Source organism: Carcharodon carcharias, chromosome 7 (assembly GCF_017639515.1).
Source record: "Carcharodon carcharias isolate sCarCar2 chromosome 7, sCarCar2.pri, whole genome shotgun sequence".
NCBI lineage: Eukaryota > Metazoa > Chordata > Chondrichthyes > Lamniformes > Lamnidae > Carcharodon > Carcharodon carcharias.
The window spans coordinates 129,515,505-129,542,348 of NC_054473.1; the positions used below are offsets into that span (position 1 = coordinate 129,515,505).

The window sequence follows — 26,844 nt, forward strand, 5'->3', positions numbered from 1 at the left end:
CAAACACTCCTTTCAAGTGAAGCAGCGCTTCACTCGTACTTCCCTCAATTTAGTCTACTGCATTCGTTGCTCCATTTGCGGTCTCCTCTACACTGGAGAGACCAAACGCAGACTGGGTGACCGCTTTGCAGAACACTTTCGGTCTGTCCGCAAGCATGACCCAGACCTCCCTGTCGCTTGCCATTTCAACACACCACCCTGTTTTCATGCCCGCATGTCCGTCCTTGGCCTGCTGCAATGTTCCAGTGAAGCACACACAAACTGGAGGAACAGCACCTCATCTTCCCACTAGGCATTTTACAGTCTTCCGGACTTAACATTGAATTCAGCAATTTCAGATCATTTACTCTCTTCCCCCATCCCCACCCCCTTTCCGATCCTCCTTTTTCCAATAATTTATAGTTTTTTTCCAAATATATTTTTCTTTTCCCTATTTTTAAATTTATTTCAATCTATTGTTTCATCTCCACCTTTTAGCCCATTTCGCTCCCTTCCCCGCCACCCCACCCCCACTAGGGTCATCTGCCAATAGCTTGACCTGCTTGCTACCCTTAATGTCCCCATTAGCACATTCCTTAGATAATATCACCACCGTTAACACCCCTTTGTCCTTTTGTCTATAACATCTTTGGCAGTCTCTTCTTGGCCTCCACCTATCACTGGCCCCCTATTGAGCTTCTCCTGTCCCACCCCCCTCTACCAGCTTATATTTCATCTCATTTCTATATTTTTTAGTTCTAATGAAGGATCATATGGACTCGAAACATCAACTGTATCCCTCTCCGCAGATGCTGTCAGACCTGCTGAGTTTTTCCAGGTATTTTTGTTTTTGTTCTAGATTTTCAGCATCCGCAGTATTTTGCTTTTATCGTCAAAGCTTTTCACCTTGCATTCATCAGGACACCACAATATAAGGGGAAAACAACAATTTATACTGTATGAAGAGAGTGCTGATTGGTTGGCCAGTGGACTCTGATTGGTAGAGGTGTTGCCATGTTGAATGCACCATTGATGGTGACTGACAGTTAACTGCCAAGCATTGTTTGAAATTTAAACCGGGCAGCTGGACCCTGATTGGTCAAGACATTACTCTGCAGAATGAGTCAGTGAATGGCTGTCACTTATTTTGTTTAATTGAAACAGGTGTAATGCGTGTACGTGTTCTTTCTGTGGTGCAAAGATCAGGGCCTTGTATATTAATATATGTAGCTTTCAGTTCACGCAAATGCGTCACACTGAGAGCCCAACTGACAATCTTAAATTGGTTGTCAGCATAATTCTTAGCACATTGAGGATTATTTAGCAAATATTGTCCAATCGCTGAATCACACCTAATGTGTTTTGAATTTTACAAGCATGTGCTGGTTGGGTACCGTCTGTATCTTGCCCATTGTGAACAGCAACTGGGACATGTTGTTTGATACGATCCACCAATCTTTGAGAAGTACGAGCTACGTACGTAGCATTACACTGGCTCTGAAATTTGAGCAATAGGTGAAGCTAGCTGCTTCATGCTGCTAATATGCAGTGGCAACACAAGTGGCATTTGCCACTAAAAGGATACAAACACGTTTTGCCATACAGACCTTACCAATGCTTACAAAACGCAAAACACCGTGTCCAAAATTAGATTTGATTCCGCAGTTGGACAACATTTGCTAAATAATCCTCAGTGTGCTAAGAATTACACTGACAACTAATTTAAGATTGTCATTTGGGCTCGCAGTGTGGCGCATTTGCGCATACATTAACATACAGGGCATTGTTAATTGCATACAGAAAGAACATGTGTGTGTGCACATTGCGCCTGTTTCAGCTAAACAAAATAAGTGACAGCCATTTGCTGACTCATTCCTCAGGGTAATGCTTTGACCAATCAAGGTCAAGCTACCTGGTTTAAATTTCAAACAATGCTTTGCAGTTCAAAAATAAAAATACCTGGAAAAACTCAGCAGGTCTGGCAACATCTGTGGAGAGGAACACAGTTAACGTTTCGAGTGCGTATGACGCTTCAACAGAACTAAGCAAAAATAGAAAAGAGGTGAAATATAAGCTGGTTTAAGGGGGGGTAGGATAAAGCTGGATAGAGGGCCAGTGATAGATGGAAATTTCCATTTTTTTAAATGTATTTCCATCCATTGTTTTATCTCTACCTTTTGGCCTATTTCGATCCCTTTCCTTCATCCCACCCCACCCCCACTAGGGCTATCTGTACCTTGCTTGTCCTGCTTTTTACCCTTAATTAGCACATTCCTTAGATAATATCACCACCTTCAACAACTCTTTGTCCTTTTGTCTATGACATCTCCACCTATCACTGGCCCTCTATCCAGCTCTACCCCCACCCCTTAAACCAGCTAATATTTCACCTCTTTTCTATTTTTACTTAGTTCTGTTGAAGAGTCATACGGACTCGAAACATTAACTGTGTTCTGCTCCGCGGATGCTGCCAGACCTGCTGAGTTTTTCCAGGTATGTTCATTTTTGTTTTGGATTTCCAGCATCTGCAGTTTTTTGTTTTTATCTTAATGCTTTGCAGTTAACTGGCAGTTGCCATCACTGGTGCATTCTCCATGGCAATGCCTCTACCAATCAGAATCTACTTGCCAACCAATCAGCACTATCCTCATCTACAGTATAAATTGTTGTTTTCCCCTTATATTGTGGTGTCCTGATGAATGCAAGACGAAAAGCTCCAGCATGTCTCTTCTTTTCAACAATACATTAAGGAAACATTGATTCTTCCAACTGCGAGGGAGAAATGCTGCCTTTAAACAGCGATCTCTGTCAGCTGAGAATCAGATTAGCTGTAACTATGATGCTCTCCATAGTTGAAGGCCTATTGACATTCACCGTTGAGAATTACAAATGGATTCTTGGACTTGGTACCGAAAAACACCTAATGCAAGTGGAGCTCCACTCATTGAGAAAGGGATTGACAACAGTAAGGGAAAAGGGAAAATTAGTGGTGAGAATATTTTAAAAGTATCTGTGAGTTTAGTCCACAAAGTGGCTTCCTATTTTCTCCAGGGGCCTGTGACTTCCAGGCCTTCATGACTCCTCCATCAGCAAGCACTCCACAATTGCACTTTGTGAATACAACACTTTGTCTTATTTAATACCTTTGGTTTGAAATAATTGCTGGTCATTTTGAAAGTATTTGTTTCTTTCATCCTTAACATTGAAATCATGTCATATTGTGGGATTTTGCATATCTTAAATTCTAAGCTTTTCTAAACTACTGTATCTAGGCTATTACAGTTGGGTAGCCAATGTAGGTCTTTGATCTGAAGTTTGTGATGGAACCCTATGCAAAGGTTTCTCGCACAAGGAGAGAGCACACATGTTCCAGCAACCAGTGACAGATTAATATTGGCATAGCCTATGCTCTTAGCAAATCACCCATGGATAAAATGGGCCTCTGGGATGTTTTTAAAAGAGAGAAGCATTTAATAAAGGACTTAATTGTTTCACAATCTCAAAATCCATTCATGGGAGTTCAGTTTCAGCATCAACATAACATAAGGAATAGGAGCAGGAGTAGACCATTTGCCCCCTCCAGCCTCCTCTGCCATTCAATAAGATCATTATCTCATTGTGGCCATAACTTCATTTTCCTGCTTGCTCCCCATAACCTTAGATTTTTGATCTACAGGGGAGTCAAACTCAGCCTTGGATATATTGAATATACCCAGCCTCCACTGTTCTCTGGGGTGGTGAATTCCAAAGAGAAGAAATTCGTCCTCATCTCCGTCTTAATTGGGAGACTCCTTATGTTGAAACCGTGCCCCCTAGTTCTAAATTCCCTGATAATTTATTATGACAATATCTGAATGAAAATGGAGATGTTGCTGGTGGAGTTTAAAGAAATTCAACATAGTGACAATTTTCTTCTTCTGCAGAATTGGAGATGGCCAGGGATGCTGAACAGAACTTAGCAACACTAGGTGGACAGGAGTCGGCTGCATTATGGCACTCTGAAGGAGTGAATGCTGATGAATTGGTGTTAGTTGATGAAATAGGTGATAAAAAAGCAGAAAATGACGAAGTAAATGATGAAAGAATGGAAGTTGAAAGCATGGAAGGTGATAAAGTGAATGATGAAAGAACAGAAGGTGATGAAGTGGAGGACGATGAGAGGGCGGAGGACGGTGGGAGGGCGGAGGACGGTGGGAGGGCGGAGGACGGTGGGAGGGCGGAGGACGGTGGGAGGGCGGACGACGGTGGGAGGGCGGAGGACGAAAGTATGGAAGATGATGAAAGTATGGAAGGTGATGAAAGTATGGAAGGTGATGAAAGAATGGAAGGTGATGAAGTCAGCGATGAAAGAATGGAAGGTGATGAAGTCAGCGTTGAAAGAATGGAAGGTGATGAAGTCAGCGTTGAAAGAATGGAAGGTGATGAAGTCAGTGATGAAGAAGAACATGATGAAGTGGCCAAGAGAGAAGAGTTGATGGAAAACAGTGAATCTGAAGATGATGACGATAAAGGTAAAATCACTAAAATTGTGATGCAGTCTTGACTGCATCTGAGAAATTGGTGTAATCCAAGTGAAGGCTTTAAGGTCTTCCAGTTTTTGATTGTCTTCAACTAGTGCACAAAATTGATTATTTAAGCTCATTTAAAGATTATTTTTTTAATCTTATATATACTTTTTCCTTCCTTACTGAATATAAAAATTTGATCTGGAATTTCGCTTTATTATAAAAGTGAAACCGACTTTCCAGCAGAGTGACAAGGTATTCAGATCCTCTCCATTACTGACCACACCACACTTTCTCAAGATATTGAGTAGCAAGTAAGTAACAAATGCAGTACTTCATCATCGTAAGACATCTAGATTGCTAAGAAATGTTTCTAGCATGGAGCCATCTTTTGATTACAGACCTATGCCATTTATCTTTACAGCTTGGGAAACAGCTCTGCTTAGAGAAAAACATATTTTAAATAATTATGAATTTAAATATTGTGCTCCAGTTCAAAAATGATAGTGCTGTTTGATTATACTTAATGGGGAAATCAGCAGGATTGGATAACCAATCTGTTTATATAGGTAGCATTAATAAAAATAGTTTTTCCCTGTATTGGGCTTGGCTGGGGGTTGCAAGAGAAGCAATTCTGTGCAAAGCTCCCAGCAGAAGACCGCAAATCTGATTCAAAAGACCACTTGTCGCTCAGGCTTGCTTGATTTTGGTGATGGTTTTCTTGGTCCTCATTCCACTGGAGTAGGGACGGATTCCCTTCTTGGGAGTAGAAAACTGGCATAATGCAGTTTAGCAAATTGGAACTTTGGATATTATAGTGGAGGCAGCTGTGACTCAGACTGTCCTGATTTTCAGTGTGTCCCCATCCCCAACTACCACCCACCCCATACTTTTGAAAGAGAGCAGAAACTGTGCTCAAGTATGGAAAAAATAAATTAAAAATTACTGAAAATATGACAAGTGAGTTTGCAAGTTTAAGGTATCTCAGATTAGAAAGGTAAACGTGTATTTCAGCCTATCAAATTGGCCTGATTATTTAGATCCTTCTTAAGAACTTTTTAACCTTAGTCTTGTCCTTGTGCTGTGTAGATTACTCTATTTCAATAAGATACGGTTGTGATGAAAATGTTGAATGGAAAATTATCCAGTTTTTAAAGTGTTGAATTTATTTTGCTATTGCCTGCTCCATGAGTCTGTGTGATCTGGAAATCTGATTGTGGGCGAGAGTCAGGTGTAGCACAGAACTCCAAAAGAGCTGACGTTGATGAAATGGGTGGTCAAAAACTGTTCAGTTTTATCCTGGGGTGACTTTAGGCCATGTTCCCTGGTTTAATGATTACAATATCTCTATACTCCTCCCCTCAACCCTGAGACTCTTCGTCATTTTTAAAACATGGTTATTGTTTTCTTCATTCTCCTGTCTTCGTCTTCACCTCCCACACGGTAAGAATACATTGACAGCTCCTATGATAGCTTAATTGCTTAGTGTAATATCTAGTTATTGTGTTGAACAATCAGAGCAGGAATATTTTAGGTTGAATCCCCGGTCTTTGCTGAATTGGCTGATCTCAACCAGAATTATGCCTGGGGCACTACATTTGGCGTCAGGAGACATGTAAGGAAAATCATCCATGGCGCCAGTTTTCCAGTGGAAATGTTCCCTGAAGGGTAGAGGACATTCTTTATTGAATATGAGAAAAGTTTCAGGGGTAGTTTTTTGTCTTTACAATTTAACTTATTGTTAAAATTTTATTATTTATTAACTAACAGTAGAACCTTGTGTCTCACAGAATTTGACCTTATTTTAAATAAGTGCCTATTGTGATAATTTGAACCCCTGATAATTCTTGCTTGTGCTCAGTGCAAGAATTGGCATGAAATTCCTATGAATGAAAACTTGACTTGGTACACAGATATCTAGAGTAACAGGCCTTTGGGGAAATCATAGAATGGTTACAGCATAGGAGTCCATTCAGCTCATTAAAGCCAGGCTAGTTCTCTGCAAGAACAATTTAGCTAACCCAAGTCCCCACCCATTTTTCTGTAGTCTCGGTAATTTTTTCCCTTCAGGTGCTTATCCAATTCTCTTTTGAAAGCCACGATTGAATCTGCCTCTATCTTCAGACAGATCGTAGACACTCACTGCTTAAAATATTTTTCCTCATAACGAGGAACCCTTTTATCATTGGATATAAAGATAGAAAGAGCTTGCATTTATTTTGCTCCTTTCACAACCTCAGAATGTCCCTAAGTGCTTACCAATAAGATAATGATTAAACAACCTGTTTCAGTGATATTGTTTGAAACATAAATATTGGCCAGGATAAAAAAAAAATAAGCAGTACTAGAATAGTACGAATACCATCACAAACTTGAAACCTCTAGCAAATGGGAAAACACCGCATTACAGATTATTAGTTTAAAATATGTGCTGACAGCTCTCTCTCTCCCGACTCTGCTCACATCAGCAAAGCCATTGCAACATATTATTTGTAAATATTTGCCACGGTGTTGTAATCAGCTGCCATTGGCTCAAGTTGGCGGGCAGGAAGTGTCACTTATGCCAGTCCATGAAGGTCTAATTTAGATTCTCAGCGTGTATCTTGTGTATTTAACCCTTTGTGATCTAAAGTTAGATTAATAATATCATAATGTAAAATACTGAAAGTTCATTCGAGGCAAATAGTCAAAATCTCGTAACATTCGTATGAATCCAGAGTGCCAACAACTTCCTGGCTATGGTGCTAAAGACTTATGCTGTAGCTTCACCTCCAGCAAAGTTATTTCAGTACAGCTAAAACACTGGCATCGACACAACAATGTTAAAAATTGCCAAGTAATGGAAAGTGTCATTAATAATAATTTAGACTATCAAGTGGCACTTACTCATCAATAACCTGCTCATCAGTGCCCACATTGGATTTCACCAGGACTGCTCATCTCCAGACCTCATGAAAACCTTGGTCCAAACATGGACAAAGGAACATAATTCAAGAGGTGAAGTGAGTGTGACTTCCCTTGACATCAAGGCAGCAGTTGACGAAGTGTGGCATCAAGGAGTCCTTGTAAAATTGAAGTCAGTGGCAATCAGGCAGAAAATTCTCCACTGATGTAGAGGTGTATGTTGCACAAAGGAAAATGGTTGTGGCAGTTGGAAGCCAATCACCTCAGCCCCAGGATACCACTGCAGAACTTCCTTACAGTGTCTGAGGCCCAACCATCTTCAGCTGTTTCATCAATGTCCTTCCCTCCATCGTAAGGTCAGAAGTGGGGATGTTTGCTGATGATTGCAGCATTCAGTTCCATTCGCAAGTCCTCAGATAATGATGCAGTCCATGCCCACATACAATAAGACTTAGACAACATCCAGGCTTGGGCTAATAAGTGGCAAGTAACACTCATGCCATATAAGTGCCAGACAGTGACCATCTCCAACAAGAGAAAGTCTAATTATCTCCCCTCGACATTCAGTGGCATTATTATTGCCAAATTTCCCCACTGTCAACATCCTGAAGGTCGTCTTTGACCAGAAATTTAACTTGGCTAGCCACTTAACTACGGTGGTTACAAGAGTAGATCAGAGGCTGGGTCTTCTGTGACAAGTAACTAACCTTCTGTCCTCGAAGTCTTTCCGTCACCTACAAGACACACAAGACAGGAATGTGGTGGAATACTCTCCAGTTGCTAGATCAGTGCAGCTCAAACAACACTCAAGAAGCTCAACACCAACACAGAGCCCCTTGCTTGGCACCCCATCCACTGCCTTAAACATTCACTCCCTCCACTACTGACTCACTGTGGCTGCAGTATGTGCCATTTGCAAGATGCACTGCAGTAACTCGTCAAGGTGGCTTCTATTGCACCTCCAACTCTCAATCTGTACCATCTAGAAGGACTAGGACAGCAGGTGCATAGGAACATCATCACATCCAAGTTCCTTTCCAAGTCCACTGAAAATATATTGCCATTGACTTGAAAATATATTGCCGTTCCTTCATCATCTCTGTGTCAAAATTCTTACCTAATAACACTGGGAGTACCTACACCACATGGACTGTAGTGGTTCAACAAGGTGACCCACCACCATCTTCTCAGGGGTAATTAGGGATGGAAAATAAATGTTGACCTTGCCAGCGCCACCCATATCTCATGAACAATTTTTTTTTAAAATTGGTGAGGGGGCACTCCTGCTGGATATACTGACAGCTTAACTGGCTATGCCTTGAACAGAGTGAGTCAAAAGACAAATCTTTGGCTTCTCATCTATCTGAGAAAGGAATTATTGTGTAGAAGCTCAGTTTTGAGACTGACAGTTATAGAAAACTCTCAAGTTTAATGCTGAATAGCTTCAGAAATATTCTGGTTAGTAAACTGAATTTGGTCCTCTAACAGGGAGAGTCTAGCATGCTCACTTATCTTCTATGTTTTGCAGGACATTATGGAATGGATTCAAATTCACTGTAAAATTTATTGTCTATTCATGTTTTGTATAAAATTAAATCAGTTTATTGATTTAATAGAGTGTTCATTGGAGTCAGCCTTCTGAAAGGTAAGGGAAGTATTTGTGAAGAAAAATTGAGATTCTACAACAAGGGGTTCCCCTGCTCATAGCTATCCAATGACTAGATATCAGGCAGTAAAAGGTAGACTCTTGATTTTAAGGACTCTGTCTGCTTTCAGAAGTGATGTGACACTGAACTCAACTGAACAACCTGGTGCCAATCTGAAACACATACATTTGATTTTGAAATCTAGTTTCCAAGTACCAAATGGTTATAAATTTGATACAAAATGAAATCAATGAACCAGTTGCTTGTAATAACACTAAATATTGTATCCATTATCAACAGGGCACAAAAACCACTTGTGAAGGTAAAGCAGAATCCAAAAAAACCAACCCAAACACGAAAGAAAACAATTTTGCCAGGCAGCTTTGTAAAGTCTGTGTTTACTCACTATGCCAAAATGAGAGTGAAGAAGGAAACATTTACAGTGGTGGAACAATGGTAAGTGATAGTTTCATAATACAAATTAAAGCAAATCATTTTGTAATACAAATCTTTCAAACAATCGTGAAAATTTCAATAATGGGCTACAAGCAGCAACAGATTATTTATAGAATGCCTTTAATATAATGAAACATTCCAAGATGCTTCACAGAGGCACATGACACTGAACCACATAGAGATATTTGGGCAAATGACCAAAAGCTTGGTTAAAGAGATGGGTTTTAAGAATGTCTTAAAGGAGGAACGAGGCAGAAACGTTTAAAGAGTGTTATCATTCCAGCTGATGTTTATGCTGGACAAGTCAGATCCCAGAATGAAACCTGGCATGGTAGATCCTAACTTTTTCTTTTCGAAACCCGTGGAGATCAGTTACTGAACACATTCACAAGAGTCTGCCAGTATTAGACCATAAGACACAGGAGCAGAAATTAGGCCATTCGGCCAATCGAGTCTACTCCGCCATTCAATTATGGCTGATAAGTTTCTCAACCCCATTCTCCCGCCTTCTCCCCATAACCTTTGATCCCCTTACCAATCAAGAACCTAATAAGACAATTGTTATTAATTATTATTAATTATCTTAATACACAGAATAAAACATTTATTAAACAAGAAAAAATTACTATATTACACTAAACAAAGGGGTTGGAGAGATTTCAATACAAATACCAGAAAATGACTCAGACTCCCACTATTTTTTTTTGTCCCAACAACCTTTACAGACTCAAAACCCCAGTGAAGATTTACCACTGTCTCAACACCAATGTTTCTTGCTTGGGATAGCACAGTTTCAAACAGTTTTCTTCCAGCGTACCTCTGAGCATTTACTAGAGAATTTTAAAATCAAGGTGCTGCTTAACCAAAAGTCAGTGTAGGTCAGCAAGCACAAGGGTGATGGGTGAACCTGGATTTAAGCGAGATAGGGTAAGGGCAGCAAAGTTTTTAATGACTTCAAGTTTACAGAAAGTTGAATGTGGAGGCCAGCCAGGAGTGCATTAGAATAGTCAAGTCTGGAGGTAACAAAGGCATGGATGAGGGTTTTATCAGCAGAAGAACTGAGGCAATGGCAGAGTTCTGCATGCAAGGTGGAAATGGGCTGCCTTAGTGATGGTGTGGATATGTGTTTGAAACACACCTTGGGATCAGATATGATAGCAAGGTTACAAAGAGACTGGTTCAACCTCAGATGATTGCCAGGGAGAGGGTTGGACTCAGAGGCTAGGTATTGGAGTTAGTGGTGGGACTGAAGACAATGGCATCTGTCTTCCCGATATTTAATTGGAAGAAATTTCTGTTTATCCAGTACTGGATGATAGACCAGCAGCCTGATAATTCAAAGGTAGTGGAGGGATCAAGAGAGGTAGTGGAGAGGTAAAACTGGGTGTTGTTAGTGTAGATGTGGATAATTACATTATATTTTTGGATGATGTCGCCGAGGAGCAGCAAAGTAGATCAGAAATAGGAGGGGAGGGATAGATCCTTGGGTTACACCAGAGGTAACTGTGAAAATGGGAAGAGAAGCCATTGACAGCGATTCTCTGGCTACAATTAGACATATAACAATGGAACCAGGTTAGAGCGGTCTCACCCAGTTGGATGGCATTGGAGAAGCATGATGTGATCAACTGTATCAACGGTTGCAGATAGGTTGAGAAGGACAAGGAAGGAAAGTTTACCTTTGTCAGTGACATAAGATGTCATTTGTCACTTTGATAAGAGTCGTTTCGGTACTGTGACAGGCAGAAACCTGATTGGAGGGATTCAAACTTGGAGTTCTGGGTAAGATGGGAGATGACAACACATTCGAGGACTTGGGAGATGGGATGGTAGTTTGCAAGGACTGGTGATTCTTTGAAGAGCAGGCTGTTGATAGCAGATTTTTAAGAGAGGGAGGTGGAACTGAGGGGAGAGAACCATTAATAATATCAGCTAGCATGGGAGCCAAGAAGGGAAGTTGGGTGGTCAGTAGTTTAGTGAGAATAGGATCAAGAGAGCAGGAACTGGGTTTTATGGATAAAATGAGCTCAGAATGGGCATGAGGGGAGATAGGAGAGAAATTAGAGAAAGAGACAAGTTCCCATTTTTCTCTCACTCAAGGGGCCAATGAGCAAATTTTGGAAAGGTAAGGTTTGGCTCAACATTAAACATGAATTTCAAAAAAATTGAGGCATGAAGAAAAATAACAACTCGCTGAGCAAAAATAAGGCAATGTCAAAGCAATAAATTCATAATTTAAAAAAGATTAATTAATAAAGTTGACCATTAGAGTGCGAGAGGATCAGTGTGTGTGTCTGACTCAGGGTGCTCATTCACTCACCCTCACCCATGGTGTGAGTATGTATTGGAGTGCGAGTGAGTGAGAATCCTGAGACTGGGAATGAGCCAGGCACACACTTTTTCTCTCTCTCTCACACACACGCTATCTCTCTCATGCGCGTGCACACACACACACACACACACACACTCTCTCTCTCTGTCTCACACATGCTCCCTCTCTCTTTCACAATCTCTTTCGCTCTCACATAATCTCTTTCTTTATCACATTCTCTCTCACACGAACACCTCTCTCACACACTCGCTCACTCTCTCTCACACACACCTCTCTCACTCACATGCACTCACAGACACAATTCACACACACACACTAACATGCACACATGCACTCACACATATGCTCTCTCTCACACATGCTCTCTCTCTCTCACACACACACACACACACACACGCTGTCTCACTCACACAAAAGTACTTTCTCACTCACATACACATTCTATCTTTCTCACTCACACACACAAACACGCATGCACGTGCACACACACACACAAGAGGGGGGTGGGGGGAGACAGTGCAATGGTGGTAATGTTACTGAACTGTAGTCCAGAGGGGTAGGTTAATGCTCTGCGGACACAGGTTCAAATCCCACCACAGCAACTGACGGAATTTAAATTCAGTTAATAGATTTGAAATTAAAAAACCAGCCTCGTTAATAGTGACAATGTCAATTGTTGTAAAAACCCATCACTAATGCTGTTCTTACCTGCTCTGACCTACATGTGACCCCAGCCCCACAGCAATGTGGTTAACTCTTAAATTGCCCTCTGAAATAGCCTAGCAAGCCATTCAGTTGTATAAAACAGCTACAAAGTCTACAAAAAGGAATGGCGGATCCCCTGGCATCTACCTAGGCACTGGCAATGACAATGGCAAAACCAGCCCTGTCGGCCCTGCAAAGTCCTCCTTACAAACATCTGGGGGCTTGTGCTAAAATTGGGGGTGCTGTCTCGCAGATTAGTCAAGTAACAGCCTGACATCGTCATACTCTCGGAATCATACCTTACAAACAATGTCTCAGACACCACCATCACCATCGTTTGCAACAATTCTCAATGTTGACTCTGGACCCCATGAAGTCTCACAGCATCAGATTAAACACGGGCAAGGAAACCTCCTGCTGATTACCTCACTCAGCTGATGAACCAGTACTCCACCATGTTGAACACCATTTGGAGGAAGCTCTGAGGGTGAAAAGGGCACATAATGTTCTCTGGGTGGGGGACTTCATTGTCCATCACCAAGAGTGCCTCAGTAGCACCACAACAGACCAAGCTGGCCGACTCCTAAATGATATAACTGGATCTGCAGCAGGTTGCAAGGAAACCATCAAGAGGGAAAACCTTACTTGCCCTCGTCCTCACCAATCAGATGCACCTGTCCATGACAGTATAGGTAAGAGGACCGTACAGTCCTTTTGGAGATGAAGCCCCGTCTTCACATTGAGGATACTCTCCATCGTGTTGCGTGGCATACCGTTGTTCTAAATGGGATAGACTTTGAACAGACCTAACAACTCAAAACTGGATGTCCATGAGGCGCTGTGGACTATCAGCAGCAGCAGAATTATATATTACCACAATCTGTGACCTCATGGTCCGTCACATCCCCATTCTACCATTACCATCAAGCCCCGAGTCCAACCCTGGTTCAATGAAGAGTGCAGGAGGGCATGCCAGGAGTAGAACCAGGCATACCTAAAAATGAGACGTCAACACAGGCCAAACAGTGAAAGCAACATGTGATCGACAGAGCTAAGCGATCCCATGACCCACGAATCAAAGTTCGGTAGTCCTGCTGTATCCAGTCATGAATGGTGGTGGACAGTTAAACAAATAACTGGAGGAGGAGGCTACACAATTATCCCCAACCTCAATTATGGAGGATCCCAGCACATCAGTGGTGGGAGGGTGGATTGAGTAAATCGGTAGATGCAGAAATGTTGTGATGAACAGAGGGCTAAAGCTGGACAGTTGGGATTTAGAGGGCACAGTTGTAAATAATTTTGAGGTGAGTTTTTTTTCCAGAAGAAGGTACAGAAGGGAGCAGTGTTTGGAAGGGAAAATGGGTGTGGGTGGAGAGTGATACAGGAAGTGATCAGAGATGATCTTACACGTAATTGATATGGGAGTAACGAGGCCATGTGAGAAATAAGGTTCTATATTTGTTGTGGATATTACAAAAGCTCCTGACTTTTTTTTTACAGCTTGGAATTGTACTTCAAGCAGCTTTGTGATGATGTTGATGTTTACAGCAAACATGCTAAAAGAAGGACTATTGAAAAAGAAGACTTGGAACTTCTAATGAAAAGGTGAGGGTTCAAATGAAGTCACAAACAGTAAGTCCACCAAATCTCAGTATGGATTCAATACACTTTTAATCAGCAATTGACTCCATTATTTTTCATTAGATATGTGCTGGTTTTGTCATGGTTATTAAGTAGTTTAGACAAAAGACTATAACATTGTTTGCAACATCAATTAATCTCTTAGGGATTGCAAAACTCATACTTTTAAAATTGTTAACTAACCATTTTCTCCAAACTAGCAGTCTGGACATTAGCAACCCTAATATGCGAGTCAGTTTTTCTGCCAGAGAAAGCAATTTAAGAGACCAGACTGCATTTACAGCTATTGGCTGATATCAGTGGTTTGTGTTTTGCGTTGGACAAATCATGCCTGATTTGTATGACATGCAGACTTCAATATCCATGCCACTATTTAACGGTAAGCTTCCTGTTCAGAATCTCTACAACTTTCAAATGTAACATGGATGGTTTGTGGCCTTCTATATATGCATGCTCACATAGACATACAATATTCAAAGTATATTTGTGGGGAAATGGTGGCCTACTGGTAATGTTACTTGATTAACAATCCAGGGATCCTGGCTAATGTCAGGGACACAGGTTCAAATCCTGCCATGGCAGTTGGTGGAATTTAAATTCAGCTAACTAATTTTAAAAACCTAGTAATGGTGTATTGAAATTATCATCAGTTGTCGTAATGGCCTTTAAGGAAGACAATCTGCAATCCTTACCTGGTCTGGCCTACATGTGACTCTAGACCCACAGCAATGTGATTGACTCTTAACTGCTCTCTGAAATGGCCTAGCAAGCTATTCAGATGAAGAGAAATTAAGGAAAGGCAACAAATGCTGGCCTTGTCAGCAACGCCCGCATCCCAATAAACAATAAAAAAACTTAGTTGATTTGTGAGGAACACGTTGTTGAAAAAATTGAAGGACAGCCTTCCTCTTGGGTTATTTTTAAAAGTTTGCAATATTAATCTGAGGCTTTGAATATGCCATTCTTTAAGAAACTACAGGTCAAGAAAGATGTCCAGTGGGGAACTCCTGCTGAGGGAAAAGATACTTTGTATATCTAAGTTAACAAAGAACTGCTGTTGCCAGGCCAAAGAATCTTGCTGATTGTTTAAAAATACCTGGCCTAAGAAAAGTATTCTTTGAACATCTTAATCTTTAGAACTCTCAGGGAGAGTGAGTGTGTGTGCCTTAGAAGCAGGCTGTAAGGAAAAGGCTCTCTCTTTCCCTTTCACTGCCCTATCTTTCTGTTAAACTTTCCTCAGAAATGTCTCATCAGGATAACTCATCTGTTTTTTTGAGACTTCGCAAAGTTGTGATAAGTAAGAGTCATCAAGGACTGTTTCACCAACAAATCCATCTGAAAGAACTTCGATTTATTGTGACCAGAATTCAGTTAGATCAACAGTGTCAAGGTCTTTACGAATTTTATTATTTTTATAGAAACATTCCCATACACAAGCCTCTGCAGAGGACTGTGTTTGTTCTGTCCTATTTTGTGTTTGTGAGTGAGTGTATAGGGGTTCGAATATCTGTTTTTCTAAAAAGGGGAAAAATCATTACGCTTCTAAACTACAACTTGTATATTAACCAGTTTATTAACTTTTTTTTATAAAACATTTTGTTTTATAATGGATCAAATTTTTTGTGTATACTGAAAGGAGCCTGGTTAGAGTCTTTCTAAGCTGGAAATAACAGTATCAAAGGATAACAATTGGCTGGTTTTGTAGGTGAATTAAACATTTAAACTATTGTTACGACCTGTGGAGAAGTGGCGCAAGCATTAACTGTGCACTCTTCCCATCACGGTCCGTAACATAAGATTGGGGCCTTTCGTGGAATTTGAAGATTGGACAACAAATGATTGGTTGCAAATTAATGATAATTGTTAAAGGATAGAAAGACATACCAGGTTTCTGGTTCATTTGTAACTGACACAGCTTCGGAAGTTGATTTGACTTTTTTAAAGATGGAATATATATCCCTGACTGGTTTAGAAAAATTACCCAAGGCTAAGCTAAGGGAATTGGCATATTAATTGAAGTTAGAATTAATCGAAGAGGTGAGGAAAGCAGACGTAATTGAGGTAATAACGCAGCATTTGAAATTGGAAGGAATACGATTGAGACCACATTCTCCAGGAGGTGAGTCAATTGAGTTAGCTAGGATTCAGTTGCAAATGAAGCAGCTTGAACACAAAAATGAAATGCAGAAACTTAAACTTGAACAGGAAAGAGCAGAAAGAGAAAGAGCACTTAAGCAGCTAGGACTGGAATTTCAGACAAGTAATGAAAAAGGGAATGCCAGCTTAAAAGTTAAAATTTAAAACAGAAACATCAGATGTTGGGGAATATTTTGCGGACGCAAGAACTTATCCCAACCCAGTGTCCAGTGGGAGTGAGGAATCTGAGGATGGGAGTGACATCTGAAGGCCTATGTGTTTCCATTGTAGCAAGTTGGGACACATTTTGGAAAATTGCTGGAATTTTCTTGGGAAATCCATAGGACTGGTTGGGGTGCATAAGGATAATTCAGAAAAAAAAGCCCTGACTGAAAATACAACTGATCAAGTTGTAATGTTAACTGTAGCTGTGAGTTTGAGTGTGAACACTACTGTGAGTGTGGAGGAGGTGAACAAGAAAACTGAAAGCTACAGGGAATTCTTGTCAAAAGATAAAGTAATTCCTTACGTGAAGCAGGTAAACCTATAGTTATACTTAGGGATACAGGGGCTACCCAAACACTTGCTGGGGAAAAGCCTGACTTTTCCACCAAAGCATTCACTAAATGCCAAGGTTTTAGTGAATTGGCAAGGAGTATATATCCATACCTTTGTAATGAGTGCACCTGGAGTATGGCCTAATGTCTGGAATGGTAACGGCAGGAATTGTTCATAGTTTGTCTGTAGACGGAGTTGACTTACTCCTCAGAAATTGTTTGGCTGGAGCAAAAGTAGTAGCTTCCCCCTTAGTTATGGAAAGACCAAGTGAAGTCAAGGAGACATAGCAGTTGCAGGAAAAGGTTCAGTAAGAGGCACATTATCACTGAGTCGAGATTTCAGCCTGAGTGAGATAGAGACCAAGTGAGTATATTTGAGAATTTGGTTCAAGTGGGAATTAGGCACATAGGGGGAAAGAGGCACTGTAGGTAAGGTTTACTGCAAGAAATGCAATTTAGAATATAGTGCTGGGAGTTGGGTAATTAAGGAAGTTAGGGAAGGAAGGGAAAGAGGTGCTCTTATGCTTTTTGCTTTTTAACTTTCTCAGCCTTCAGGAAGTGCCCATAACTCTGCTCCGGGGGAAGAAGCTAGTTATTTGGTGAGTATCTGGTAAGTGACTAAGGTTTATTCAATTCCTAAGGTTCAAAATAGTCTAGCAACTGGTCGTAAGGTTAATAAAATATATAAAAACAAAAATAAAATATATAATTGAATAAAATAATTAAATAGCTAATTAGAACACATTAAGGATGTCAGGACAGGGGATGTGTCACAGCTGCAGCATGTGGGAGCTCCTGGATGCCAGTTTAATCCAGGGCAAACGCTTCTGCGGTAAGTGTTTGAAGTTTGGGCAGCTTCAGCTCAGAGTTTATGAGCTGGAGGCTGAACTGCAGACACTGTGATGCATCAGGGAGGGGGAAAGTTACCTTGATTCTTTGTACTAGGAGGCAGTCTGAGGATAGGGTCTTCTGATTTGGTCAGTGCTCAGGGACAGGAAAGTGTAACTGCAAGTGAGGCAGGTAAGGGAACTGAGAGGGTAGGAGTGTGAGCCTCTACAATTGTCCAACAGGTTTGAGGTTTTTTCATCTTGTTTGAATGAGAGTGAGGTCTGCAGGGCAGTTGAGCTAACTGGCCATGGCACCATGGTACAGGAAGGCATTCAAGTGGGGGAAGCAAAAAGGAATTTAGTGGTAGTAGGGGATAGCATAGTCAGAGGTATTGACACCATCCTCTGCAACAAAGAACATGAGTCCAGATGGCTGTGTTGCCTGCCCAGTGCCAGGGGGTGGGACACCTGCTCGGGGCTGGAAGGAACTTGCAGTGGGGGGGGAGGGACTCAGTCATCATGGTCTATGTAGATACCAACAACATAGGCAGGACAAAGGATGAAGTTCTGCATAGTCAGTATGAGGACCTAAGTACCAAATTAAGCAGAACCTCAAAGGTCATAATCTCTGGATTATTACCTGAGCCACGTGCAAATTGGCATAGGACAAATCAGATTAGGGAGATGAATGTGTCTCAAAGACTGGTGTGGGAGAAGTGGGTTCAAGTTCGTGGGGACTGGCACCAGTACTGGGGAAAGTGGGATTGGTACCGCTGTGGCGGTCTATACCCAAACCATGCTGCAACCAGTGTTCTTGCGAGTCGCATAGCTAGGGAAGTAGAGAGGGTTTTAAACTAAATAGGGTGGCAGGGAATCAAATTTGGGAAGATGTGGTAAATCAAAGAGAAGAAACAAAACAAAAGGAAATGAAAAACAGATCGTGACAGGAAGGGACAGAGAATACAAATCTAACAATAAATCAACAGATGAAACTAGGGGTTACAAAAAGAATAAAAGGATAAAACTAAAAGCTCAGTATCTGAATGTACGTAGCATTCAAAACAAAATGGATGAACTGAGAGCGCACATAGAAATAAATAATTATGATTTGATAGCCATTACCGAGACAATGTTGCAGGAGGATACGTATGGGGCCTGAATATTGAAGAGTACAGGATATTTAGGAAGGACAGGAAGTGTGGGAAAATGTGAAATTGTCCATTTTGGAAGGAAGAATAGAAGAGCAGCATATTATCTAAATGGTGAGAGATTGCAGAGCTCTGAGATGCAGAGGGATCTGGGTGTCCTAGAACATGAATCATAAAAGGCTAGTATGCAAGTATAGCGAGTAATTAGGAAAGCTAATAGAATGTTATCATTTATTGTGAGGAGAATTGAATACAAAAGTAGGGAGGTTATTCTTCAGTTGTACAGTGGCACTAGTGAGACTACATTCGGAGTACTGTATAAAGTATTGGTCACCTTATTTAAGGAAGGATATAAATGCATTTGAAGCAGTTCAGAGAAGGTTTACCAGACTAATACCTAGAATGGGTGGGTTGTCTTATGAGGAAAGGTTGGGCAGACTAGGCTTGTATCGGCTGGAGTTTAGAAGAGTAAGAGATGATTTGATTGAAACCTCTTAAGATCCTGAGGGGTCTTGACAGGGTGGATGTGGAGAGGATGTTTCCTTTTGTCGAAGAATCTAGAACTAGGGGTCACTGTTTAAAAATAAGGGGTTGCCCATTTAAAACAAAGATGAGGCAAAATATTTTTACTCAGAGGGTCGTGAGTCTTTGGAACGCTCTTCCTCAAAAAGTTGGTGGAAGCAGAGTCTTAGCATATTTTTAAAGTAGAGGTGGGTAGATTCTTGGTAAGCAAGCAGGTGATCGGTTATCAGCTTTAGGTGGGATGCAGATTTCGGGTTACTATCAGATCAGCCATGATCTTATTAAATGACAGGGCAGGCTCAAGGGGTCTGTTCCTCCTTGTTCATTTGATTGTATGAATTTTTCCTCTTTGTGTAGTGACCTAACCAATGGAATAACAAGTTCCATATTCAGAGTTAAAATTGGCACCACAAACAGATATTTGGCTATCTGAAACTTTCTTTGCGGATTTGGACAATCCGAAGGAAACATTCAGTAAGTCGTCTCTGACTGAGGCTCCAGCAAGCCAATCCAAAATTAAATGACAGTCAGCTCAAACCGAAGCTGAAGCATAATATATTAGAAGTGGGATTCTGATGAGGAAGTGGAGACCTCTTCACAGACCTGCAGACGAAGAGTAGATGGTGGATGATCATGGAGTATCCAAATATCATCAGGAAATATTAAGGTTAGTTCATGAGATTCCTATGGCAGGACACATAGGGATTCGAAAGACCAAAGCATATATAAATCAACATTTTTATTGGCCAGGTCTTCGCAAGGATGTAGTGCGGTTTTGTAAAACATGCCATATGTGCCAGATGGTGAGGAAACCACAACTTACAAACTGGAACTTTTAATTCCCACACCAATTTTAGAAGAACCATTTAGCAAGATTTTAGTAGACTGTGGGACCGTTACTGAAAACAAAAGTGGGACACCAGTATATCCGTATTATAAAGGATATGACAACTCGATTTCCAGAAACCAATCTTTTGAGAATGATTACAGCTAAGGTCGCGTAGAGAAATTAATCCAACTTTTTTTACTAGATATGGATTACTGATGGAGATCTAGTCAGATCAAGATTCCAATTTTATGTCTCAAATTTTTTCAAAACATAATGAGTAGTTTGGGTATAAAACAGTTAAAGTCCACAGCAGACTACCCACAAACACAGGGTGCTTTAGAGAGGTATATAATCAAACTCTCAAAACAATGATTAAAGCATATTGTCATGAATATTCCCATGTTTGGACTTTCTTTTATTTGCCACCTGAAATTCACTGAATCTCATTTTAATCCTTTTGAATTAATCTATGGACATGAGATGAAGCCCTCTGAAATTAATCAAAGAAAAGTTTATAGGTGAGAGCGACAAATCCTACATACTGGATTATGTGTCCATCTTCCAGGAGCGGCTCATAGGAGCCTGCAAAGTGGCTCAAGAACATCTTAAAGTTTCTCAAACAAAGATGAAGGAACAGGCAGATAAAAAACTGAGACCCAAACATTTCAGCCAGGGGATGAAGTGTTAATGTTATATTGCCTTTACAGGAGGATCTTCTGAAAGCATGGTTCAATGGTCCATACAAGGCAGTTAAGAGGGTTAGTAAAGCAAATTATTTGATAGACACCCCAGATCGCAGGAAGCTATGTCATATCAACATGTTAAAACCATACCATCGTGGGAAGGAGGATAGTAAGAAGAGTGGAAGATAAAGGAGACAGTGAGAGGTTGAAGGCAATTTTAACTTAATTGAATTGGTGTTGGCTGTCCCTAACTTCATTGAACCCTACAAGGTGGCAATTGATGCCAGTGACTTGTGGGTGAGTGGTCCTAATACAAGAAGATGAATCAGGCATAAAAAAGCCAGTGGGATACTTTTCTAAAAAGTTAAATTGGCATCAAAAAAAATATTCTCCCATAGAAAATGACACTGTGGGATTGTTACTGGACTTTGTTGAAACATTTAAGATTCAGAACGCCAGACTGTTTTGATGGAGTTTGTTACTACAACCTTATAACTTGAAGGTTGTCCATATTGCTGGAAAAGACAATGTAATCATTGATATGTTATCCAGAATATAAATTTTGTTGGTATCATTTAGAAATCAAAAGATCAGTCCCTATACAGAGATTCTGTATAAGGAGTGAGTGAGAATGGGTGAGTGCATGTTTAAAATTTGTATATATGTCGTATATGTTCTCCTATATGTTTTATAATGAAATGCATTTGAAAATGGTGTTTCATTCCTTATGGGTGGAGGCTTGTGAAGAACCTGTTTTGGAAACTTGAAAGACATTTTATTTTGGACATTATTCCTCCTGGGTTATTTTTAAAAGTTTGCAATATTAATCTGAGGCTTTGAATATGCCATTCTTTAAGAAACTACAGGTCAAGAAAGATGTCCAGTGGGGAACTCCTGCTGAGGGAAAAGATACTTTGTATATCTAAGTTAACAAAGAACTGCTGTTGCCAGGTTAAAGACCATTGCTGATTGCTTAAAAACCTGACCTAAGAGAAGCAATCTTTGAATATCTTAATCTTTAAAATTCTCAGTGAGAGTGAGTGTGTGTGCCTTAAATGCAGGCTGCAAGAAAGAGGCTTTCTCTTTCCCTCTCTCTGCCCCATCTTTCTGTTAAACTGTCCTCAGAAATGTCTCATCAGGATAATTCATCTGTTTTTCTGAGTTCACAAAGTTGTGATAAGTAAAAGTCATCAAGGACAGTTTCACCAACAAATCCGTCTGAAAGAACTTCCAGATCTAGATCAACAGTGACAAGATCTTTTCAAATATTATACTTTTTTAAAGAAACATTCCCATAACCAAGCCTCTGCAGAGGACTGTGTTTGTGAGAATGTATGGGGGTTTGAATACCTGATTTTTTAAAAAGGGGGAAATTGTTACACTTCTAAACTACAACTTGTATGTTAACCAGTCTATGAACTTTTTTCAAAGTATTTTGTTCTATAATGAATCAAATTTTTTTTGTTCATTGAAAGAAGCCTGGTTAGAATCTTTTTATGCTAGAAATAACAATTGGCCAGTTTTGTGTGTGAATTAAACATTTAAACTATTGTTACGGCCTGTGGAGAATGGGGCTAAAATTAACTCTGCACTCCTCCCATCATGGTCCGTAACAGGCTGTAAAACACTGACATATCCTGATGTCATGAATGGCACTATAAATTAAATCTTTCTATTTTTTACATAAGTGCACACATTCATGCCAACACAATTGCATACATATTTTGTAAAGTTATAACTATATTGTGAATAGTAAATTCAAGAAAAGGGCATTCTTCCTATTTAAAAAAAACTAAGGTCCTTTTGAAAAGGTCATGGAAGAAAGGCAAAATTCTCATGATCTGGTAGAATATAACTAAGATCCATATATTAAATTTGTTGTTGAATTATTTCATTTTCTGTTCCTTAGGCAGGGATTTGTGACTGCCAAGTCACCCTTGAATGTACTGATAGAACACCATTTACCTATGGAATGCAGAGAAAAACTAATTCCAATGGCTGTCAGTGGGAGTAAGATAATTCCCAAAAAATAACTACCATGTATGTATAAAAGTTATGGTGTCTCAAATTTATTGCTTTTATTTTCCAAATCAGAAATAAGAATTCTACATAAGTACACACAAATGTTTTGCTTTGGTGAAGCCCTAATGTAAAGGTTTAAAGCCATTTTTATTGACTTTACAGACTTTCATGAGTTGTGTGATTTGTAGGATCTCTTTACTGAGAAAATTATGGTAGGGTAGCATTCCATTTAATCAATGGATCATTTCAACTTTAAAACTGATCATGTTTGACTAATTGAATTGATTTTTTTGATGAAGTAACAGAGAAGGTGATGAAGGGGATGCAATGGATCATGTCTCTGGACCTTAAGAAACCATTTGACAAAGTACTATTTAGAAGGCTGGTTAATAAAATTGAGGCTCATGGAATAGGAGGTTAGTGTCAGCTTGGAGGAAAAGAATTGGCTTGAGGAAAACAGCAAATCGTTGTTTTTCAGACTGGGGGATGGTAGACTGTGTGTTCCCAAGGGTCAGTGGTTTGGAGCACTTTTTTATATACATATATATATAAATGACTTGGATATTGGAAAAGAGTAAAAATTTTAAATTGCTCGATAATGTCAAACTGGGGGGTGTGGCAAACAATGAGAATGATATCAACTAGCTGCAACAGGACATAGGCTAGCAAAATGCACAGATAAGTGGCAGATGAAATTTAATGCAGAAAAGTGTGAGGTGATGCATTTTGACAGAAGGGATAAGAAGAGGCAAAATCAACATAATATCACACTTCTGAAGAATGTGCAAGGACAGAGGGACCTGGGGGTTCGTGTGCATAGATCTTTAAATGTGGCAGGACAAAAACAGAAAATGCTGGAAAAACTCAGCAGGTCTAACAGCTTCAGAGCTGTATGACTCTTCAGAGCTAAAGAGAAGTAAAAATGTGATGAAAGTTATACTGTTTAAGTGAGGTGGAGCAGGTGAAGCTGGATAGAAGGTCAGCGATGGGTGGAGGCAAAGGAGAGGTCAACAAAGATGTCATGAACAAAAGGACTAAGGGGTGTTGATGGTAGTGCTAAAATAGGTGCTGATAGTGGCATTAAGGTAAGAAAGAAGAATGTGATAATAGCAGGACAAGGGTAAGCACTCTGAAAAGAACAACATGAACAAGTAACAGATGGTTAGGGGATTAAAAACAATGAATAAGTGAATAAAAAATATGAACTGTCTCCTCATCCCTTTTCAATATTCATTTTTAATCCACTTACCTTTATTTTTTGCCCTTGTTCAGATGGCATTTAAGAGTCAACTAGATTGCTGTGGGTCTGGAGTCACATGTAGACCAGACAGCAGATTTCCTTCCCTAAAGGACATTAGTGAACCAGATGGGTTTTTACAACAAAGGATCATGGTCATCATTAGACTTTGAATTCAGTAAAAATCTGGAATTAAAATTCCATCATCTGCCGTGGCGGAATTTGAACCTGGGTCCCCAGAGCATTACCCTGGGTCTTTGGATTACTAGTCCAGCAACAAGCCATCGCCTCCCCCTTCAAGTGAGCTGATGTTAGAGATGTACAACATTAAGGCAGGTTTAGATAAGGTAGGCAAAGAAAAGCTGTTCATAATTGCTGATCATACAAGAACTATGGGACACATTTAAGGTTTTGGGCAAGAAATGCAGGGGCATGTGAGGGAAAACTTTTTTATGCAGTGAGTGATAATGACTTGGAACTCACTGCCTGTAAGGGCGATTGATGGAAGAGGAGACAATGATTTCAGAAGGAAATTGGATGGGCACATGAGGGAAATAAACGCATGGCTACAGGTTAGAGTGGGGGAATGGGACTGACTGGATTGCTCTAGAGAGCTGGCATGATCTCAATGGGTCAAGTAGCCTCCTTTCTATGCCATATTAAATCTATAGCTGTATGATTGTTTCCTAATCATCACCATTTATAATTTCATAATCTCTCCCAAATAATAAGAGATCTATATGCTTATGTATATTTGCATCAATTTTTTTTAACTTTCATTTTTATCTTAAATAGAACCAGATGTAAAAGCTCAAGGCCCAGATGGAAATCCCACCAAGAGATTCCAAACACGTTTTTTTAACATCCTCATCAAGATTATAAATATCAGTACTTAGCACTTTTGGCACTCAGTGGCGACATGAGTACTCCTAGGTTAGGTATACCACAGTGGTTTGCAACGTAATCTCGCTACTCAGCCAAATAATGTGTCTTCGCCCAACTCTCCACTTCACCGCTGTGATTTTTTTTCCCCCTTCCTGAAACAGGTGCTCTGAGTGAGATTCCTAATTTTATATGAAATAATGCACAATTTATTTTCTGGGCCTGTGCTCACTAGAAAGCAGGTTGAGACTGTCCAAATAAATTTTCAACAGAAAGTGGAGAGCTAAATTCAAACAAACAAAACTTGAAGTTGGAAAGAAAAAGTATTTTCTTACTTACAGATATTAAAATAAATGTAATTTGCAGCACAAACAATTTTTCTTACCAAAGCTTTTTGCAATCTCAGAAAGATCTACATTAAAATTTTACTTCCTTAAAATAATGACTAGATATGTAGATGCTGACATAAAAAAAATAAAATCTTTTATATCTTTAGTTTTGGGCTTTGCATTCCTGACTTGACGTGACTTCCATGACCAATGTTTATGAGAACACTGCGTGCAAACAAGGTTGTACATTTTATGTAAAATTGTGTAACTATATAAAGAAAGCCTGCATCTAGTTCAGTAAAACTTTACCATAATTGAGACGACCCTTCTACTTCAGTAATCTTTTGAGCTCCCATTATTCATGTCCCACCCAATATAGCACTTGCTGCTCCGAATACCTGGTAGGTTTCTTGTAACTTCAAATTGTTTAAATGGCTTCATGGTTTATTGGTTTACTAAGTAACTAATAAAGTTAATTTGACTTTTTAAAGTAATAATGGGAAGTTATGAATCGTGACTGTTATTTATGCATTGTTATGGTATTCCACATCTGCAAATGTCAGTTGTAACTCATTGACATGTCCATTGTATTTCATGATTCCTGGTAAGCATTGTAATAACCTTTATGTCTAATCAAACTCAGTATTATTCATTTCTGTTTGGCACTCTATGGAGTTTTCAGTCTTATCAATTGTAATGTTAGTAATTCTGTATAATACATAATAAAGGCATCAACTTATTTGTAAAACTGAATCTCAAACTAGCTTTATTTGCATAATGTTCAAGTATCAATTATGAAACCTGACAATTAAATAACTTATTTTCTTATTAATACTTTATTAATCCCTACAAATGTGTAACAAAGCTGATTCATTTGAGTCTGTTACAACCAAGGAACAAAATTTCCTGTGGTCAGGTAATGCTCTGTCCACGTGATGAGATTTTCCAAGGTATTTTGTGTTACTATTTTAGTTTGGGACAAACCTGAGACAATGGCTCATTGAGTAAATGCACCATATAATATTATTAAACCAGAATCGTCCGAGTTCAGTTTCTGGTCTGTCACTGAGTAAGCCAATCCTAGCCAGTGAGGATACAAGTTCCCGGACAAGGGGAGCAAACATCACTGTAAATGCTCTTTTGTCATACAAACAAAAAGTTATACATATTATGCCACTGTTCAGCAGCCTGCTAAACATCACCATCTACATTCATGCATGAAAAATGGTTCCTTAGATAAGTTGGCAGACAGCTGCAATGTCCGTGGACCATATAATAAGTTGCCTTGAAGAAAATGATCGTCACCTCATAAGAAATGTCTCTGACTTTTAATATCTGGGCAGCTTATTTCAATACTAACACTTGAATTCATTACTGTGAATCGGAACAGTCATCTTCAAACTTGTGTGTTAAGAATTTGGTTCAGCATATTTCACTTCAAAAAAATCTATTTCAGAAAAGTTGCTTCTAAAATAAGACCAGAATTGAGTACTGCCTAGTA

General features: G+C 39.7%; 2 protein-coding genes across 2 annotated transcripts in view; both read left to right on the forward strand.

Annotated features, from left to right (window-relative positions):
* The window catches only part of LOC121280051, a 76,352-nt gene extending 72,077 nt beyond the window's left edge, over positions 1–4,275 (forward strand). Inside the window, exons 13-14 of the mRNA XM_041191680.1 lie at positions 3,903–4,141; positions 4,264–4,275. Of these exons, the coding sequence (XP_041047614.1) occupies positions 3,903–4,141; positions 4,264–4,275 (251 nt within the window). The remainder of the gene's footprint in view (positions 1–3,902; positions 4,142–4,263) is intronic.
* cenpt (centromere protein T) lies at positions 3,926–26,075 on the forward strand. Its single transcript, XM_041192003.1, has 7 exons — positions 3,926–4,009; positions 4,272–4,490; positions 4,711–4,798; positions 9,335–9,490; positions 14,031–14,135; positions 22,783–22,913; positions 24,928–26,075. The coding sequence occupies exons 2-6, from the start codon at positions 4,283–4,285 to the stop codon at positions 22,904–22,906; spliced, it is 681 nt and encodes a 226-aa protein (XP_041047937.1). The 5' UTR covers positions 3,926–4,009; positions 4,272–4,282; the 3' UTR covers positions 22,907–22,913; positions 24,928–26,075.
* Positions 26,076–26,844: the final 769 nt, after the last annotated feature.

Bases quoted from the DNA above. Each gene is read 5' to 3' on its own strand.
- cenpt (XM_041192003.1), top strand. From the start codon at position 4,283: ATGGAAGGTGATGAAAGAATGGAAGGTGATGAAGTCAGCGATGAAAGA. The intron at 4,491-4,710 runs GTAAAATCACTA...TTATTATAAAAG, and splicing joins TGAAGATGATGACGATAAAG to TGAAACCGACTTTCCAGCAG. The intron at 9,491-14,030 runs GTAAGTGATAGT...TTTTTTTTACAG, and splicing joins TTTACAGTGGTGGAACAATG to CTTGGAATTGTACTTCAAGC.